The 21,720-nt window shown below is 46.0% G+C and overlaps 1 protein-coding gene across 1 annotated transcript; it reads left to right on the top strand.

The window, feature by feature from the left end:
- The first annotated feature begins 510 nt into the window (after positions 1–510).
- LOC131256078 (aspartyl protease family protein At5g10770-like) lies at positions 511–8,866 on the top strand. Its single transcript, XM_058257130.1, has 2 exons — positions 511–716; positions 7,509–8,866. Exons 1-2 carry the CDS (start codon positions 524–526, stop codon positions 8,738–8,740), a joined length of 1,425 nt encoding a protein of 474 aa, XP_058113113.1. The 5' UTR covers positions 511–523; the 3' UTR covers positions 8,741–8,866.
- The last annotated feature ends 12,854 nt before the right edge of the window (positions 8,867–21,720 follow it).

Genomic DNA, 21,720 nt, shown 5'->3' on the forward strand with positions numbered 1-21,720 from the left:
CAGTTCCAATGCTCAAGTGGGCCACACAATGAGAGTTAAACACCTACGGTTGATAACTTTTTGGGGGTACAGAAGCTTTGGATCAAGCTGATATTAATGTTATCCCCACCTACGTCACCTTATGAACAGGTTGTATGGCAATTAACAATCACAGTGGGTCTGAGGAATGTTTTAATCTGGTGGGTGTCATTATTACCGGTGCACCCTGTTGCGTGGTCTACTTCATTTTTTTTAGCTTGTACCATAAAATGATGTATTGATATGGTAAAATAGATTGACGGTGTGGATAAAAACCATACATCTCATTGGTCCCTCAAAGCCCTTGTCCTTTCCTAGCTAGGGACTGGCCTTGTAGCACCCAATCCACATCCGCCAGAAGTAACAGCTGATGGCTGGTGGACAGTCCATAACATCTTGGTTTTAATAAGCGAGGGACCATTCCTTCTTGGCCTATTGGCTCTGAGTCTCCAAACCTAACGGGTTGCTTTCTATCGTTAACTCAATAAGCATTTTATCTCTATATATGTGTGGGGATGGAAATACTAAGAAACCAACCACCGTTGCAGCAATGGTCACTTATATCTACTTCTTTCTGACCTTTCCCCTCTTCTCTTTCCTTTGCAACTTTTCAGTGATCCTTGGAGCCAAGTCAGACAACCACCGTCTTTTAAGGGTTCGACCTCTGCCACTCCCAACTGAGGCTTGTTCATCCGAAGGTAAACATTTCTTCTTGCTTACTGATCCTAACCTGATTGTGTTCAGGATCTTTTTGTACAATTTTCACAAACATGTGAGATGGTCCGCTAAGCAGGACCGTTGATACATTTCTTGTTTCCTAACTCTAATTAGCTATTTCTCTGAAGTGCCTTCTTGTTCTTTATTTAAGACGAGATAAAGGATTATTAAAATTACTATACAGTTGTACACATGGTTGTCTAGTAGTTATAAAGGTCCCAAAATGTCTAAAACACGTATGGATAAAATACTCAAGTCCTTTGAGGCTACCATGTTGTATATGTTTAAATCCGTTGGTCTTTCACGAGATAACCCATAAGCTGTGGCTTTCCTTGGTTTCATTTCAGGACTGATTTTTGTATTTCCCTTCATCCTGGTGAGTTTAATGAAGGGGTCAGACGAAAGATATACATATCATCTTGGCCCTACATACAAACTTATGGTTGACGTCCCATCACTATTATTCCCTATAGTATGGCCTATCTGAGCTGGGGTTTCAGCTGATTTTTTTAAGCCCAAGAGACTAGAATAAAGGAGCACACCTAACCCATAGAAAATTTCACATAATATTGAGCCAGAGGGCCTAGTTGGCTTACTCATGCCTCAGTGCTAGTCTCGCAAGAGTTTCAACAGGAGGTCAACGTTCCATTCCCTCTGGTGGTGTGAGTGTGTGTGCGTGACGTAGGGATGAACGTGATGAGGATAACTACTCCGAATCCACGGAGCTTCTCTGGGCTCCTCATAGAGACTTCTCAAATCCATGAGGAAAGAAAGCAGAGAATAGAAATAAATTCTAATAAATTCGAAATTGATTTATTGATGAATAAAAACGAGTTCACAACCCTTTAAATAGGGGTACCAAGCAATGAGAAAGAAATCAGAATCAAACTACAACTCAAACTCCTAGAATCCGCGACTTACTATAAATAATAAACTTACTATTTATAGACAGTCGTGATGTCTACTAGTGCACAAGGTTTTCGGCCAAAAATAGTAAGTGTCCTATTTGGCTTCACCAAACCGTTCTCCTAATTATTCCAAGCTCTTTTCACGTTGGGTGCAACTTCTAATGCCCGACGGATGAAGAGTTATAATCAAACTAAAACTTATTATTTATAGTAAAAATGAAATTAAAACAGGGAAACGACCGTCGATCCAGGGGTTTTTCACAATTTCGGGCTGCGTAACCTGGCATAGCAGGGTTGGTTGGCTAAAGTAGATCGTTCTACCCCAAAATCATATATTTTACGTCAGATAACTCATTTCGGATTGTGAGATACGCTCGATCTAAGGTTCGATGGTCCGGATCACTTATGTCGTCGACCGGGCCTTTTTTGATCCATCTTGGCCATGAAACTGTCCGCAACCCGCTCTACATCAGTCCCCTCCACTTCAAAAGAACTCGTCGTCGAGTTCTCATCCTGCTCTGGTTCATGATACTCGGTCAGGTCCGCGACGTTGAAAGTCTGTGAGATCGCCATGTCATCTGGAAGATTAACAATATAAACGTTGTCATTGATCTTTCGAATAATTGGGACAGGTCCAATCTTCTTATTTTTCAACTTGTTGTACGTCCCGGTCTAAAATCTCTCTTTGCGCAGATGGATCATAACGCGGTCGCCCACCTCGAACACTTTTTGTCACCAATGCTTGTCTGCTTGTTCCTTGTACTTCTCGTTCGAGGTATGTAGCTTGGTCTGCACTTCTGCATGGATGCCAATGATCTTATTTGCCATATGTTCTGCTGTAATGCTCGTGCTTGGGTGCTTGGGTAGAGGGACCAAGTCAAGTGTGTGGCGAGGCACTCGTCCGTATATAATCTGGAACGATGATCTCCCTGTCGAGTAGTTCACCATATTATTGAATGCAAACTTTGCTTGAGACAAGGCCAAATCCCACTGCTTCAATTTTTTTCCTGAAATACAGCGAAAGAGGTTTCTCAACGTGCGATTCACAACTTCGGTCTGCCCATCAGTTTGTGGGTAGTAAGCACTGCTGAATTGAAGTCGTATATCTAATCGATTCCATAAAGTCCGCCAAAAGTGGTTAATGAACTTCATGTCACGATCGAAAGTAATGGTCTTGGGGACCCCGTATAGCCGTATGACCTCCAGAAAAAATAGATTCGTCACGTGTGTTGCATCGAGGGTCTTCTTACATGGGATAAAGTGCGCCATCTTGGAGAAACGATCTACCCACCATGAACACCGAATCCATGCCGCGTTGTATTCGTGGGAGACCAAGCACGAAGTCCACTGATAAATTCTCTCAAGGACTGTCAGGCACAGGTAACGGGGTATAGAGGCCCATATTCTGAGATTGCCCCTTGGAGGTCTGACAAACATGCTAATGTTGTACGGCTTTTCCCACATCGCGTACTAATTGCGGCTAGTAATAATGCTCTTCCACAAGAGCTCGCGTCTTGTCTTGCCCCAAGTGTCCATTGAGGCCTCTTCCATGTAGCTCCTGAATAATCTGCTCCCTCAGAGAACTTTGGGAGATGCACAATCGATTCCCTTTGAAGAGAAAATCGTCCTGTATATGAAGGTAACTGGGGTGACCTTCTTGACACTTCATCAAAGAATCTTTGAAGTCCTTATCCTCGGCATACAGCTCCTTAAGACAGTCAAAGCCGACTACTTCGTTGCTCATCGTAACAAGTAGTGATGTACGACAGCTAAGTGCATCAGCCACCTTGTTCTACTACCCTGACTTGTGCTTTAGAACGAATTCTTGTAAAAACGCAACCCATCTAGCATGTACACAATTCACGTTAGTTTGACTATTAATAAACTTTAATGCTTAATGGTCAGTGTACAAAACAAACTCTCTTTGAATCAGATAATGCTGCCAATGTCGCAGTGCCCGAACAATTGCATGCAACTCAAGCTCATAAGTCGACCGCTTCGGGCTTCGCTGAGCTTCTCGCTGTAAAAGGCTACCTGCTTGCCTTCTTGTGATAATACTCCTCCAATTCCGACGTATGAAGCGTCACACTTAACCTCAAACAATTTGTCGAAATTAGGAAGCACCAAGACCGGTGTTGTAGACAAACGATGCTTGATCTCATGAAAGCTTTTGTCAGCTTTATCGGTCCACTAAAACGGTCCTTTTTTCATGCAACCTGTTATAGGCGCGACTATGGTGTTAAAATCTTGCACAAATCGACGATAGAAAGTCGCTAACCCGTGAAAACTCCTCACCTCATGAATGTTTGTCGGGATCGGCCATTCCCTAATAGCTCGCACTTTTCATCGTCCACACGAATGCCTGTGGACGTTACAACAAATCCTAGAAATAAAAGGCTGTCAGTTAAAAAACTACACTTCTTCAAGTTGAGGTACTGTGCTCAGCCTTATTCTGGCTATATATCAATATGTCATCAAAATATATTATCACAAATCGGCTAGTGAACGGTTTTAGAACTTGATTAATCAAACGCATAAAAGTATTTGGTGCGTTCGATAGGCCGAAGGGCATGACCAACCACTCATACAATCCTTCCTTGGTCTTGAATACCGTTTTCCACTCATCACCAGGTCGAATACAAATCTGATGGTACCCGCTCCTTAGATCTAATTTAGAGAACACATTGGCCCCTTCTAACATATCGAGCATGTCATCCAATCGTGGTATTGGGAACTGATATTTGATGGTGATTTTGTTGATTGCCTGACTGTCGACATACATGTGCCAACTTTCATCTTTTTTTGGCGTTAATAATGCTGGTACGACACATGAGCTCATGCTCTCTCAAAAGACCCTTACGGATCAATTCCTCCACTTGCCCCTGAAGTATTTCACACTCCTTCGGACTCATCCGATAATGAGGACGGTTGGGCAGGCTAGCCCCAGGGATGAGGTTTATGCAATGTTAGATGTCCCTCATGGGGGGCAATCCATCAGGTAAATCCTTAGGCAAGACTTCTTTGAATTCGTTTAGCAACAGTCTTAAACTTGGAGGGATGTTTGAGGGTTCCTCTTCCTCGCCCTTCACCATTACGACGTATACCTCGCCGGTTTCCTTGGATTCTTCCACGAAATCCTGAATGGTCAAGAGGGAACTCCTCTCCACTTTAAAGGCTTTAGGGTGGTTCTCTGGTGCCATAGGGGCAAAGATTATTTTTCGACTATCCTTGACGAATACATATACATTATCTCATCCCCGATGGGTCGCATCACGGTCCGACTGCTAGGGTTGACCGAGTAACATATGACAAGCTTCCATATCGACCACGTCACAAAGTATTTAATCCTTATAATTTTTGCCAAATGAAAACGAGATAGTGCATTGTTCAGTTACATTGGTCTCATTCACCTTTTTTATCCAGCCAATTGAGTACGAGGAAAGATCTTTCATCGTTGGTAGCTGCAACTTGTTCACCATTACTTTCGAGACGATGTTCTCGCTACTACCACTGTCTATGATCACATCACAGACCTTTCCATTGACGGTGCACCGAGTACGAAATATATTGCGTTGCTGTGGATGTAATTTCTTTCGTGAGGCATACAGTAATCGTCTTACAATTAGAAATTCACTACGATCCTCGCCCATCACTTCATCGCCACCTGCTATTTTTTTAGTGGTTTGTTCTTGTTCATTAAAGTGATGGTCTTCTTCTACGACCTCATCTTCAGTGCTCCATTCGTTTATAGTCAAGTGTGCTGCGGGACGTTGAGGACAAGTGTTTGATAAGTAGCCTAGTTGGCCACAGCGGTAACAATTAGTTGACCTTGGCCGAGTATAAGGATTTGAAATCTTACTCGGACCCGCTGTTGTGGGTGCTACACGTTGAGGTCTGGATGAGCCGCTCCCCGTATCACGGTTTGCGGTTGTAGGAAGTTGAGGTACTGGATCTTTTCCTCATGGCAGCACTGGATTCTGCGTGGGACCCGTCATTAGGGGGGTTGAGTTGAAGGATATAGACGAGTAGGAACTCTTGTAAGTTATGTTTTTGCCCAACCCGCCAATTAAACTGCTTCATCCACAGTCCCGACTGGGTACATTTAAACTCGATCTTGAATTGTAGGTCGTAACCCACCTATAAATCGTGCCACCTTCTGTGACTCAGATTCTGACAGATCGTTTCGTGTAGCCAAACGTTGAAATTCTTTAGTGTAATCTGTGACAGTTCGATTTTCTTGTCTGCAATTTTAATATTGCTGGAATAATATCTGCTCATAATCACTGGTGAGAAATCGTGATCGAAGAAGACGTCTCATCCGTGGCCATGATGAGATGGGCGCCTTGTTTTGGCGGGCTCGTGAGAGTTGTAATTGTTCCCACTATATAGAAGTACCAGATTTTAATTGAAACGCTACCAATTTTACCCTTTTATGATCTGACACGTCCATGTAATCAAAATATTTCTCTATTTCGGCTAGCCAATCGAGAAAATCTTCTATATGTAATAAACCATTAAAACTAGGAAGTTTAGCCTTACCTCGATAGTCTCTTTCAGCACGATCTAGATGATCACCTCCATGGATTGGTCGTTGGGCAAAACCCTCATTAAGGTCCTCGTCGCTAGAACTTGAATCATCTGGTGTAGTGCTACGGTTTGCCACTGGTAGTGCTCTACGAGAATCGGGATTGTGTCGTACAGCAACCATGGGTGGTGGAGCAATGAAAGGTAGTAGAGCACCGCCTAGGGCTCGGGACGGAAGTAGCGCATCCGCAAGACGGTCGAGAGTTGCCTGCAGCCCTTATATAGTCAACTGACTCTCTCGGTGGAAAGCTTCCATTCTTTCTAAAAGATAACGAATCCCTGAATCACCGTCCATAGAATTTTGATTCATACCTTCGTTGTTTGCCATCGGCCCGAGGGGAATCCTCACAGAGACTTCTCGAATCCATGAAGAAAGAAAGGAGAAAATAGAAATAAATTCTAATAAATTCGAAATTGATTAATTGATGAATAAAAATGAGTTCACAACCCTTTAAATAGGGGTACCAAGCAATGGGAAAGAAATCAAAATCAAACTACAACTCAAACTCCTAGAATCCGCAACTTACTATAAATAGTAAACTTACTATTTATAAACGGTCGTGATGTCTACTAGTGCGCAAGGTTTTCGGCCAAAAATAGTAAGTGTCCTATTTGGCTTCACCAAACCGTTCTCTTAATTATTTTAAGCTCTTTTCACGTTGGGCGCAACTCCTAAAGCCTGACGGATGAAGAGTTATAATCAAACTAAAACTTACTATTTATATTAAAAATGAAATTAAAACAGGGAAACGACCGTCGATCCAGGGGTTTTTCGCAATTTCGGGCTGCGTAACCTGGCATAGTAGGGTTGGTTGGCTAAAGTAGCTCGTTCTACCCCAAAATCATATATTTTACATCAGATGACTCATTCCGGATTGCGAGATACGCCCGATCTAAGTTCCGATGGTCCGGATCACTTCTGTCATCGACCGGGCCTTTTCTGATCCATCTTGGCCATGAAAGTGCGTTAAAACAAAAAGAAAGAAAGAAAAAAAATAGTATGAGGAGAGAGAGAGGGTTGAATATACATTTCGTCATATTTCAGAAAAATCATCATACCAATCAGACAATCCTAAGCATCTAACCTACAAAATTGACAGCCAGGATCACAATGAACGTGTGTTGCGCCAAATGCACGGTCCAGATTAACAGAAAAAACGGTCCAAGTGTCCTAATGCAACCAGGAGAACTGTAACTAGTATTGCTTTTTCACTGGATCATTCTCTCTTTATTATTATTATTTTATTTAATTATTATTTTTTATTTTTATGGTAATGACAGAATATAAAGGGCGAGGACTGAAAATGGTACACAGGTATGGGCCATGCTCGCCGTTTGATGGAGAAAGGGTCACACCCATCCAAATCCTCCAACAAGACGAATCTCGAGTCAACTGGCTTCAATCCCAACTCACACACAATTCCTCCCGACTTGATGATCAGGATACCACCCTACCGGCTCGACCCGGTCACTCACTCAACACCGGAAACTACATCGTCACCATTGGATTCGGCACTCCAAAGAAGGACATGAACATTGCATTTGACACCGGCAGTTACCTCACGTGGATCCAATGCCAGCCATGCGCTGGCGGCTGCTACAAGCAGAAGGACCCAATCTTCAACCCTACTGAGTCATCTTCCTATCTCCAGCTATCCTGTGACTCGGCCGAGTGCTCCCAACTCACACTCCACACTAACTGCTCCTCATCCACCTGTGTCTACATGAGCAGATATCCCGAACACTCCCAATCCATTGGCTTCCTCTCCCGCGATACGCTAACGCTCTCCTCCTCCGACATCTTCCCCAACTTCCTGTTCGGTTGCGGCCAGCAGAATTCGGGCTTGTTTGGCAAGACGGCTGGGTTGCTCGGCCTCGGCCGTGACCCCATTTCTTTAATTTCTCAAACAGCAACCAAATTCGGCCTTGTGTTTTCTTACTGCCTTCCATCCTCGCCGAGCTCGCCTGGGTACCTGACTTTTGGCGCTGACGCCATCAAGTCTGGAATTAAATTCACGCCACTGCTAACGAAATCCAGGGGTCCGACATTCTACTTCCTCAACCTGATTGGAATAAGCGTTGGAGGAAAGGCACTGCCAATACCGGCATCGACGTTCTCATCACCTGGCACAATTATCGATTCCGGCACCGTCATTAGCCACCTACCCCCATCGGCCTATAATGTGCTGAGGTCAGCATTCCAGCAAGAGATGTCGAACTACACGCTGGTTACTTCTCGATACTCCTTACTCGAAACGTGTTATAAGTTGGGGAGGGCCGAAGCTCCAGGGGTTCCTCCGATAGTGATGCATTTTGAAGGGGATGTCGATGTGAATTTCAACTACTCTGGGATTATTTACCAAAAGAAAAAGACTGTAGGGTGCCTGGCATTTGCTGCGAATAAGGACAACTTCGGCTTCACGATTATAGGAAATAGGCAGCAGCTGACATTTGATGTGGTTTATGATGTCGCTGGAGGGAGGTTGGGGTTCGGCCCTGGCGGTTGCCGTTGAGCGCTCTGGCTAACCAAAGGAAGAAGGGAACCCATCTGAGAGTAGAAAGAATTAAGTAGAATGATCAAGAAATAGTATGTAGTAAGATGGGGAGATGAAGAAATTCAGTAATGCCTTGTATTATCATTTCTTCTTCCAAACTGGTTATTATTATTATTATTAAAGTGTTACCCTTTCCTTCCTTCGTAGGGAGATGTTTAAATAGATATAATGAGATCTGATGAATGTGATATACTCCGGCTTTGTATGATGCTTGATAGGGAGGGACTCAAGAAGGAACGTATTGGCTACTCCCCTGCCACTAGTCCGGTGGCTAGTGGTCGGTGCTATGCGGGCCCCACTATGATGTAGGTATTTTATCCATTCTGTTCATCCATTTTTACATATCATTTTAGGGCTTGATCCGAAAAACGAGAGGGATATAAACCTCAGGTGGACCACACCACATGAAAACAATAGTGATTGGATATCCACCATTAAAATCCTCTTAAGGCCCACTGTACTGTTTATTTGACATCCAATCTGTTGATTAGGTAAAACAGACCTAGGGGAAGGGAAAAAACAAATATAAGCTTGATCCAAAACTTTTATGGCTGCCAAAAAGTTTTTAATGGTCTATGTTTAATCAACACTATTTCATGTAATGTAGCCCACTTGAGATTTTGATATACCTCATTTTTCAGCTCATACCATAAAATATTTAGAAAGATAGATGGACGGCATGGATGAAACACATAAATCATGGTGGGGCCACAGAGCACCGACCAGGGGGAGTAGCCAATCCATTTCCCTCAAGAACTGAAACGTGTCATGAATTAGCTCCAACTAAACCGACTAAAATGTAGCTAAGTCGGGAGCGGACTAGGTGCGGCACCGGCCTCACTCAACACAGTGTGGGCCTTACTGTGGAGCCTACCTTGATCTATGTATTGTATATCATTGTATATCCAAGCCGTCAATCTGTTTTTCCAGCTCATTTTAGGCTATGATCCCAAAGTTGAAGCAGATCAAAATCTCAAGTGGACCACAGTACAAGAAAAAGTTGTTATTGACGATTAAAATGTTCTTGGAGGCCATAACAGTTTTGGATGAAGCTGATATTTGTTTTTTGTTTTTTTTTTTCCTTAAGCTAGATCTGCATGACCTTATCAACAGGTCAGATGTCAAAGAAAAAATAGGATACGCATTACGGTGGGCCTTAAGAAGTTTTCAATGGTGGGTGTTCAATCACCACTGTTTACTATGCATGGTGTGGTCACCAGAGATATGTGTCTTCTTCATTTTTGGGTTCGTGTCTTAAAATGCTGCCAACAGAGATGGACCGTGTGGATATTCAATACATACATCAAGGTGGTTCTCCACGGATCGGGCCACACCGCATTGGGTGAGGCCGGACTTCTGACGGGTGGAGACTCGTCTGTTGAGACAGGACCACTGAATGTTTTTCTTTTTTAACCTTCTAATAAATTTCAACCAATCCAACGGTCAGACAACCAAATAAACTTATTTCTAAGGTTAGGATACATCTAAACTGGGCCTCATGATTTGGACCGTTTAATTGGAATTACTTGTATTCCAAACTTCTACTTTCGGAGTAACTTATTAGCGCATCAATCATGTTCCACCAGAGCAGCAAAGTTTCTCTCTGTTGGTGTTTGACCTGAGCTGAGTTTAAGTTCGGTATTTTCCTTTTAATTTTTATATAGGCAGGCTCTTCTTTTTATATTGTCATGGGAAGATCTGGCCCATTATAATTCTAAGGGCAGACGTTATAGTGATCCAATCGGACATGCGAACATTCAATGTGATGCGCACAACTAAAGGATTCATCGATGAGTCACAAAGGTGCCCCCTACTCCGAGGCTAGCGATCAGATCAGCTCAGAACGATCTGAGACCAAGATAGGAGGTGTAACGCTCCGATCGGATATGCCAAACCATTTCTCTACCATCAGACAGGAAACAGATAACTTGACCACTAATATCAATTATAGAAAACCCGATTCGATGAGACAGGTCCGACGCCCCGCCTCGGACCAAAAAAGGAAGGCTTTCGGAACGCCTGACAGGCAAAAGGCCAAGCCCATTAGTTCAGGCCGGAGCTCAGCTCGGACCTAGAATATGGTACAAATTAATGAAGGCATGCAAACGCATTAGTTGGAGCCTCGTCGGCCAAAAGAACCGAGCCGAGGCCGGATCATAAGGTGAGTGCTCCAAGTGTTGAAATAAGAAACTGCCTTAAGCAGACGTGACCGATAATGCCGCCCGCAGATACGCACGACGCATCACACGATCCCTGGATTACAAACAATATCTCTATGATCTGAAAATCCTACTGATTGAGTGAATCGTGCCGAGATTAACGGACCTAGACCGTCCAACAGTCAGGTATAAATACAATGAGACTCCATTGCTACAGGTACGCAACATCTTATGCTCTCTACTATTCTCCAACTTAGACACAGATTCCCTTGACCTGACTTAAGCATCGGAGAGTCCCCCAGCTTAGCCAGGGTCTTCTTTGCTTGTTCTTAGTGTGCAGGCTCGAGACGTTGAAGGGGTTCGGAGTTCGGAAGACAGAGTGGAGAGTCGCGCAGATTTTGACATCAACATTTTTTGGCACCGTTTATGGGAACTAATACAAAAGGTCAGGTTCCTATTCTTTGGCATAATGGCTAGAGAAAAAAAGAAAGTAGTAGTTTCGAAACCAGAGCTAAATTAGCAGACCACTCTTCCTCACTACTTCATGTCGAATTAGCCCTAGGGCCTTCTCAGCGTTCTCGCAATCGGGCGAGTAAGTATCAAGCCAGGCAGAACGAAATACAGGCCCTGCGCGATGAGGTGAACAGGATAAAGCAGCAACAGGAGCCACAACCACGCCCGACTCAGGAAAATCCTGTTCCCGAGCGGATCGATCTGGTCGTAGAAGCTCACTCCATGCCGAGGAGTATGAGGCCCGAGGCGTCGATTTCGAGTCAAAATCCTCCCCTGACCCAAATCCGAGTCTCAGCTCGGAACACAGCTACTCGAGCTTCGACCAATGTTTCTGTCACTTCTGCCCTAGCACCTATGGATCTCCGTCATCAGCTGGAACGAAGGAGGGGAAGGACTCCAGAAATAGAAAACACCTAAGAGATTGTAGCAAAGAACAAAGACCCTTGGGAAAAACGGTTCGCAGAGCTCAACGACAAATTCCTTATGCTGGAAAAGAAGCAACAGCTGTTGTTAGTTCCCACCATCGTCCAGTCAATAATGGAAGAGACCGAGCCTCCCTTCACCTCAACAATCATGAATGAGGTGATGCCACAGAGGTTCCAGATACCTCCCGTCATCCAATACTCCTGGTTAAGTGACCCGTCCAAGCACGTGAAAGCTTATCGTTCGTGGATACAAATCTAGACAGCAACGGATACAATGATGTGCAGGGGGCTTTCGATTACACTCACGGGATCCGCTCGGAACTGGTACTGTCAACTCAAGCCGAATTCTATCAGATCCTTTGCAGAACTTAGCTGATTATTCCTTACCCAGTTCATCAGTGGTAAGAAGAGTCGGAAGCTAAATACTCACCTCTTCATCATCAAACAAGAGCCCAAGGAATCACTGAAAGATTACATCACACGCTTCAATGAGGAAGCATTACAGGTGGAAGACCATGATGATAAGATTACACTTTCTGCAATGTTCGGCGGCTTGAAAGAGGGAAGATTCACCTTCTCTATTGGGAAGAATCTGCCAAAGACATTGGCCGACCTCATCGCCAGAGCTTAGAAATACACCAATGCCGAGGAGTTCACTAATGCCCGCAAGAATGTCCAAGCAACTGACCCAACCAGTAAAGGGAAGAGGCTTAGGAACAAGGAGTCCCAGCTATCCGGCAAGGGACCCGATGAACGCACCCCTCGCGATCAGAGCAGAAGGCCAGAGTGAAAATTTCTTTCCTACACTCCCCTTAACACGTCTGCCGAGCAGATTCTACTGGACATCCGAGGAGAAAAGCTTCTCAATTGGTCTGTGTGCATAAAGGTCGACTCGGAATATCGCGACAAATGCAAATATTACCACTTTCATCGGAATCACGGTCACAACATGGCTAACTGCGTGAACCTCAAGGACAAAATCGAGACCCTTATCCGTAAGGGTCGTCATTTGCGCTGTTATACTAAGGGAGAAAGAACCGCTCGTAAAGAAGAGCAAGAATGAGCACAACCGAATAACGCCATGGAAGAGCCAGCCGAGATTCGCACCATCTTTGGGGGCTCATCTAGTGGAGGAAATTCAAATTGGGCTCGAAAAGCCCACTCGCGGAAGTCCGACCCAGAGCATTACGTCTACTTGACCGAATGGCCCACCAAGGAACTCTGAGTTAGCTCATGCAGTCTGACTTTCACGGAAGAAGATGCACACGGAATCTAGCACCCACACGATGACGCCTTGATAGTTAATACGACTATAGCGAATTGCAAAGTGTACCACATCTTGGTCGACACTGGGAGCTTAGCCGATGTAATTTATTCTGAAGCCTTTGAAAGAATGGGGATTCTGAGGTCTCATCTCAGACCTGTGAAGACCCCTTTGTACGAATTTACTGGGGAAAGAGTAATCTTTGAAGGAGCTATCTCCCTCCCTGTAACTGTAGGGGAAGGACAACATCAAGTCACACTTATGGTGGACTTCCTTGTTGTCAACGTACCATCCGTACATATGTCATCCTGGACAGGCCATCTCTCAATGCAATGAGAGCAGTCGTTTCTACCTATCATTTGATGATGAAGTTTCCCGCCGAGAGCGGAATAAGATACCTCCGAGGCAATCAACGCGAAGCTCGGAGATGCTATGCTATAGCAGTCAAGAAGGGGTCGGTTAAGCAAGCACTTACCGTCAATATGCTAGACCCCAGGGGACCTGTGGAAGGCTCATCTGTATAAGACCTGGAGAAAGTACCACTTGATGAGGCAAACTTGAGCAAAACTGTTCAGCTCGGAACATCATTAAACCCTAAGCAGCGGTCCGAAATGCTAGCTTTCCTACGTCAGCACAAAGATGTCTTCACGTGGTCACATGAAGATATGCCCGGAATCTCCCCAGACATCATGGTCCACAGGTTGAATGTGGACCCGGATTATAAGCGTGTGAAGCAAAAGAGAAGGCCATTCGACACCGAACGGTATGAAGCTATAGCCTATGAAGTCTCCATCCTACTTGATGTCGGTTTCATAGAGGAGATACATTATCCCGAGTAGATCGCAAACGTGGTCCTCATCAAGAAGGCAAACGAAAAATGGCGGGTCTGTGTAGACTACTCGGACCTAAACAAGGTGTGTCCGAAAGATAGCTTCCCGTTGCTCCGGATTTATCAGCTGGTGGACAGTACGGCAGGACATGAGTTACCTTCCTTCATGGACGCTTACTCCGGGTACAATCAGATCGTGATACATCCCCCAGACAGGCACAAGACTACCTTTGTCACGAATAAGGGGCTCTATTGTTACCGGGTCATGTCGTTTGACTTGAAAAATACTAGGGCCACGTACCAAAGGCTGGTGAATCAGATGTTCGCCAAGCAGATCGGACATACCATGAAAGTGTATGTCGACAACATGTTAGTAAAGAGTGTTAAGGCGTCCGATCACTTGACGGATCTTGGAGAAACTTTCACCATCCTCCGAGAATACCAAATAAAGCTGAACCCCGTGAAGTGCGCCTTCGGAGTCGGCTCAGGAAAATTCCTCGGGTTTCAGGTCAGCCATAGGGGTATCGAAGTAAACCCCGACAAGATCAAGGCACTTCTCGACATGAATTTGACTCGGACTGTCAAAGAGATAGAATGCCTCACTAGACGCATAGCAGCACTCAGACGATTTATCTCCAGAGTTACGAACAAATGCCTCCCCTTCTTTCAGCAGTTGAAGGGTCATAAGAAGGCAGAATGGACGTCGGAATATGAGCAAGTATTCCAGCAACTGAAACAGTATTTAGGCTCACCACCCCTGCTGTCCAAACCCAAAGAAGGTGAGCCTCTATTCTTGTACCTTACAGTCTCAACCTCAGCTGTCAGCTCAGCCTTGATCAGAGAAGTAGGAGGGAAGCAGCATCCCGTATATTATGTGAGTAAGGCCATGGTGCCCGCCGAGACGAGATATCCGACTCTAGAGAAACTGGCGCTTAGTCTCATCGTCTCAGCTCGGAGGCTACGTTCGTACTTTCAAGCTCATTCTGTCGTTGTGTTGACCGACTCTCCTCTCAAACAAGTTCTCCAGAAGCCCAAAGTTTCAGGTTGGCTAACCAAGTGGGCCATCGAACTTGGCGAGTTCGACATCCAGTTTCATCCAAGAACAACAATTAAGGGCTAAGTTGTGGCCGACTTCATTGACGAATTCACCATTCCGAGAACAGAAGAGATCGGCACTGAAGTCGAGATGACTCCGGCTGTTCCCCCAAGTGATCAAAAGGCTACGCCAGAGCCAGGATGGATACTCTACGTAGACGGGTCGTCTAACGCCAAATGAGCCGGAGCCGGAATCGTCCTGATCGCACCAGATTCCATGTCCATCCAGTACGGGATCAGACTTGGCTTCAAGGCCTCCAACAACGAGGCGGAGTACAAGGCTTTATTAGCTGGACTCAGATTGGCGGCGAATCTGGGTGTCCAGTCCCTTCAGGTCTGATGCGACTCTCAGCTGGTAGTAAACCACATCTCCACCGAGTATGAAGCTAAGGAGACAAGGATGATAGCTTATTTAGACGAGGCGAGGAAATTAATTGAAAGGTTTTGGAGTTGCATGATCCATCAGATCCCTAGAGTGGAAAATTCATGAGCTGACGCCCTAGCATGACTCACCTCGGCCACAGAAGGGAAGATCCCACGAATCATCCCCATTGAGTTCATAGAACATTTAAGCATTGATCAGGTGGAGAAGAAAGTAGTCAATCCAGTAGATGTCACTCTAAGTTAGATGGACCCGATTTATGACTACCTCACATCTGGCGAGGTCCCCCCGGATCAGTTGGAAGCTAGGAGATTGAGGGTCAGAGCGGCAGGGTACATCATCCTAGACGGTATTCTATATAAGAAAGGGTATTCTCAGCCCTACCTCAGATGCGTCCGACCTGACAAGGCTAATTACGTGATTCGGGAGATTCATGAAGGAATCTACGGAAACCACTCTGACAGCCGAGCCCTAGCCTTGAAGATACTTCGACAAGGATATTTTTGGCCAACCATCAAGGAAGATTCAAAGAATTACGTTAAAAAATGTGATAAATGTCAATGCTATACAGCTGTGCCAAGGCAACCCGAGGAGGAAATGACTCCCATGAGCGGTCCGTGGCCGTTTGCTTAATGGAAAATTGACATCATCGGTCCCCTGCTTACGGGAATGGGACAAGTCAAGTTCGCAATCATCTCAGTTGACTACTTCACCAAGTGGGCCGAGGCCGAGCCCGTAATAAAAATCACAGAACAAAAGGTGATTGACTTTGTCTGGAAAAACATCATCTGTGGGTTCGGAATTCCATGCACTATTGTGTCCGATAATGGCAAGCAGTTTGATAATGACAAGTTTCGAGGCATATGCCAAGGGCTCGGCATCACAAATGCGTACTCATCCCCTCTGCACCCATAGTCCAATGGGCAAGTAGAAGCTGTTAACAAGATCATCAAGCATCATCTCAAAACAAAGTTGAAAAAAGCAAAAGGCAGTGGGTAGAAGAGCTCTCATTCGTCCTCTGGGCCTACAAGACCACAGCTCAGTCCTCTACTGGAGAAACTCCATTTTCCATTCCTACGGCTCGGAGGCAATGGTGCAAGTTGAAATTGGCCTCCCTACTGCTCGAGTAAGGAATTATCAAGAAAACTGAAACTCTGAGCAGATTGCCACTAACCTGGACCTGCTTGATGAAGTCAGAAATATCTCGAGGCTCTGGGTCGCGGCCCGACATCAACAGGTAGCGCGATTCTATAATTCCAAGGTCAAAATCAGGAGGTTCCACCCTGGAGACCTTGTTCTTCGGCGTGTGTTTCAGAATATCGTTGAGCCAGGGGCTGGAGCACTCGGACCTAACTAGGAAGGACCTTACCATGTGGTCCGATCAACAAAACCGGGTTCTTACCACTTAGAAGACCTCGAGGGCCGTTAACTCCCCCACCCTTAGAACGTCGAGCACCTGAAAATCTACTATCCTTGATGTACTGGCCTTTAAGGCACCTCGATAAGCATACGCCTCCGAGCGACCAACCTTTAAGGCTCTCAATAAAATTTGCCTTTCCTTTTTTACACATGGATTATCTACTAAGTGAAAGTTGCATCTCATATGCGGGGGCGAACTAAACGAACCGATCCCTTTAAGAAGGGGTTAGAGCGTTATCCCACAAAAACTCGATAAGGCATCCCCTCTTAGTCAGGGGAAGTAGACAAAAGACGACCCGACTCACCAACAGAGGAGTTGACTCATCACCTGACTAATGGATGAAGCGAAAGTTTCTCGTCAATTGTGGGACGAGCCGATCCCTTAGGGATCTGGACTTAACAATGACAAGACCATAAAGGTTTAAAATTCTACAAAATGGCATTGAAATGGGTCGATCTGTCAGGGAATCAGCTTAGCAATGCTCTAAAGCAAACCTACTTGTCAGCAAGTTAGGCAATCAACTGCCAATTAACACAAAAATTATCATCATCCAAGCGCTCTCCAGAGGGTCAGAAAATAAAATCCATCACAAAAAAAACTAAGTTTCTGTCAAGAAGTATTAAAAACTATACGGTCGGAGGAGCTTGGGAGTCAAGGGCTTGGTCCGGGCGGACATCTTCGACAGGCTTCTCTCCAACGTCTTCGGACAAAAAAGGTTCGAGGTCGAGGTCTGGATACAAATCCTAAACCACCTTAATAAAAGTATTGAAGCCACAATTGTAAAACTTGGTGGCTTTGGCTTTCCTCTCCTTTGAAGCCTTGAAGGCATCCACCGCAGCGGCCACCGCCACAGCTATGGAGGCCTCATCCTCTGCCCGCTGAGCTTCCATTGCTTGGGAGACGGCTCGGATCCGTTCTTCTAGCACCTCGACCCTAGTCCGCTCCAGGACTTCACCCAATCAGGCGATTTCCTTGGCTAACGAATCTGCATGGACCCTAGCTCGTGTCAGTTCAGCTGCCTTCGCACTGCATCGGGCCTTGAGATCACTCACGACCCCTTGCAGATGGAGCTCTCTAGCCTTCCCATCTTCAAGCTGCCGACGCAGCTCACCCTGCTTAAATCGGAAAAAAGTGGGCTCACCCCGCAAGATCCTTGCTTCGGTCTTGAGGACATCCACCTCTGCATCTCTCTTTTTCAGCTCCCGCACTCTCTCTCAAGTCAAAAGAATCCTCGGGATGGACTAAATAAAAAATGAAAGTATGAGCACACGAATGGAAAAATGGAAATGAAAGGTAAGAAACAGTAGAAGAAGAAGATACCCCGTAGAATACAGAAGCCATGTCATTCAGAAAAGAGTTGTCCGATTTAGTGAGGAAGCTGGCTATCTCCTCCTCCAGAGCGTGCTTGGTGGCCAAGGGAACCAAGAAAGACATATGGTAGCCCGGGTTGAACCTCCCGCCGCTCGTCCGAGCCTGGGTCGAGCCCATTGCTTCCCCATCCCCGGTCCGGCTGCCTATCGAGACTTGAGCCTCGGCCCTGAGATCATTCTCGGCGTCGGGAGGAGAAAGTATATCATCAACCATCCGAACGGCCTTCTCTTGTTTGGAAGAAGAGGATACAGCAATGTAAGGCTCGGGGGCAGCAGGAGGGGCCTCCACAGTAGGGGAGTGACGGTAGGTGGGAGAGAAGGAGTTAGAACAATGATTGTCAGAGTTGGAACAATGATTGCTGGGACTCGGGCCTCGGCGTGCGCCACAGCCAAAGCTAGGGCGACGGGAATTGGGGCTGCAGCCGAAGCTGCGGCAATAGAAATCGGACCTGAGGGGCCCTCTCCGTGAGGAGCAGCCTACCTCCTCCGAACGGTGGTCTTCATACAGGGTTCAGCCCTCAACATCTTCTCTACCGTTGGGGCAACTTTCCTCCTTTGAGAACCAAATGCCTCAGCTATACTTGCTCAGAGGATAACAAATCAGCAACCAAGTGAATAAGTTTGACCTCCCCAAAGATAACGGAAGAGAAACTTACTGAAAGATGTTGGCCGAGGTTGGGACTTGCAAAGTCCGGACCGGTGAAGGTTGGTGGCTATGATCAGGTCCGACTAGGAGCGAAGCTCTCCCGATCGCGCCCTAGCCTTAGCAATGCGGTTCTTCTGGTCCGTGTCGAAGAGAGGCAAAGCCCTCGAAAAATCTACAAGGATAAAGAAAGCTTCAGTCCGACTAGAGTAAAAGAGAATAGCACAAAAAAAGAATGAATGCCTATAGTTCGACCTGGTTTCAAGAATCAAGTGGGGACCCGAGTCGTCAGAGTCCCAAGCTCAGCAGCCAGCACCTCTCATTCGCCCGCAGCCCAGAACCACTTATTCTTTCAGTCCTTGTTAGAGGACGGAAGATTCATTACCAGCCCCGACCCCTTGCTGCCTCAGGTCACGAAGTAGTACCATGATTCTTGGATGTCGTTTTTGACCAGGTACAGACTTATCAACTCCTCTTGAGTCTGCTCCGAATTCTCGACTTGGCGCGAGATGATGAAGGAAGAAATCAACACCCTCCAAGCATTGGGAGTGAATTGCTTGGGAGTCAGTCCCAAGTAGGCTGTTAGGGCTCGGATGAAAGGATGCAGAGGAATTCGTAGCCCACATTGCAATGCATAGAGAAAAATGATAACTTCCCCTTCAGCAGGCGTGCCAGGGGTATCAAGAGGCTCTGCCGCCCTTATCTGCACGGAGTCCGAAATCTCGAACTCCGAGCGGATCCACCCCGTCTGAGATTCCATTAGCACGGAGCCTCCGGGGACAGACTCTAAGGCTCGCCCGCTCGCGGGCATCTCAACGGCCTTAGTAGTTGGGACTCGGGGGGCTCGGGTGGCTTTCTTCTTACCCACCTGGTGAGTCCGAGCCCCCGCTTCCCTTTACCTTCGGGGCGGGGGGTATAGAGGCACAGTTTCAAAGGGGCCTTCAGATTCCCCTCTCCCGCCATCAGAGCTCCCCGGCTCAGAGTCATCATCAAAATCGTGAACAGTCTCCAGATCGGACAACATTTTGAAAAGAAGGAGAATGAATGTTAAAAGAGACTCACCGGACGATCACCAGAAATCGCCTTCACCGTGAAATCTCTAACCGGTCGGAATCGCCTCACCGGAAAACCTTGGTCGGTTAGAATTGCCTTCGCTGGAAATCACCTCCTCTGATACGCGCTCGAATACAGAATGCAAGTGAAGAGAGCATTTCCGGAAGGACCTTATATAGACTAGATAGAATCTTTGCATTAATGGTGAGAAATTATGGCCGCAGCCGAATCATCGCGAGCCGACTCCATAACACACGTGGCCGTTCGCTACTGGCCTAGTCCCTGCCAGATGGTATGGTTCTGGCGGTGCTCCGGTATATGAAACGGCGCCCGAGCAGGGGGAGCGTCGCTTGAACGCCTCCCCGGGTGTACGTGGTGAACTGTCATAGGCTCAGCAATTATTCAGAATCGTAACCGTTACCATGTGTCCGCTAAAGAACAACCTGCAGGCGCGAAATCTTGGGGAGGTAGCGCTTCAAATGCTGGGATCATAATGACATCGGCATGCGAGGAAGGTCCAGCAGATGAGGCGGTTGATCTTCCAGGTGATTACTCTTCAAGTCTGTGGCCGACCTCGAAGAGAAGGGGGCTTCTGTTATGGGAAGATCCGGGCCCCTTATAATTCTGAGGGTAAACGTCATAGTGATCCAATCAGACATGCGAACATCCAATGTGATGCACGCAACTAAAGGATTCACTGATGAGTCACAAAGGTGCCCCTACTCCAATGTTAGCGATCAGATCGGCTCAGAACGATCTGAGACCAAGATAGGAGGTGTAACACTCCGATCTGATATGCCAGACCATTTCTCTACTGTTAAATAGGAAACAGATAACTCAACCACTAACATCAGTTACAAAAAACCCGATTCGACGAGATAGGTCCGACGCCCCTCCTCAGACCCCAAAAGGAAGGCTTTCGGAACGCCTGAAAGGCAAAAGACCAAGCCCATTAGTTCAGGCTGGAGCTCGGCTCGGACCTGGAATACGGTACAAATTAATAAAGGCTTGCAAACGCATTAGTTGGAGCCTCGTCGGCCAAAAAAACCGAGCCGTGGCTAGATCATAAGGTGGGTGCTCCAGGTGTTGAAATAAGAAACTGCCTTAAGCAGACATAACAGATAACGTCGCCCGCAGATACGCACGATGCACCACATGATCCCTGGATTACAAACAATATCTCCACGATCCGGAAATCCTAATGATTAAGTGAATCGTGCCGAGATTAACAGACCTAGACTGTCCGATAGTCAGGTATAAATATAATAAGACTCCATTGCTACAGGTACGCAACATCTTATGCTCTCTCACTACTCTCCAACTTAGACCCAGATTCCCTTGACCTGACTTAGGCATCGGAGGGTCCCCTGGCTTAGCCAGGGTTTCCTTTGATTGTTCCCAGTGTGCAGGCTCGAGACGTTGAAGGGGTTCAGAGTTCGTAAGACAGAGTGGAGAGCCGCCCATATTTTGACAAGAAATATAGTTTTTACCGACGAAACTTTTACCAATGAAATTAATTTTCATAGGTAAATATGACTTTTATCGACGAAAATTATTGTTGTAGGTGAAAGTAAACTTTTATTGACGAAATTGGATTTCGTAGGTAAAAGTCATCTTTACCTACGCAATTTTTCGTAGGTAAAGGGTATTTTGCCTTTTCCCCAGCTCCCTCCAACGAAAAGTTTACTTTTGCCTACGAAATTAGATTTTGTAGGTAAAAGACATCTTTACCTACGCAATTTTTCGTAGGTAAAGGGTATTTTCCCGGCAAAATTTAATTTTGTA

Source organism: Magnolia sinica, chromosome 9 (genome assembly GCF_029962835.1).
Source record: "Magnolia sinica isolate HGM2019 chromosome 9, MsV1, whole genome shotgun sequence".
NCBI lineage: Eukaryota > Viridiplantae > Streptophyta > Magnoliopsida > Magnoliales > Magnoliaceae > Magnolia > Magnolia sinica.

What these genes read in the sequence shown, in the direction of transcription:
- LOC131256078 (XM_058257130.1), top strand. Translation starts at nt 524, where the DNA reads ATGTGTGGGGATGGAAATACTAAGAAACCAACCACCGTTGCAGCAATG. An exon ending in TGAGGCTTGTTCATCCGAAG is followed by an intron (nt 717 to 7,508) that starts GTAAACATTTCT and finishes TGGTAATGACAG; the next exon opens with AATATAAAGGGCGAGGACTG.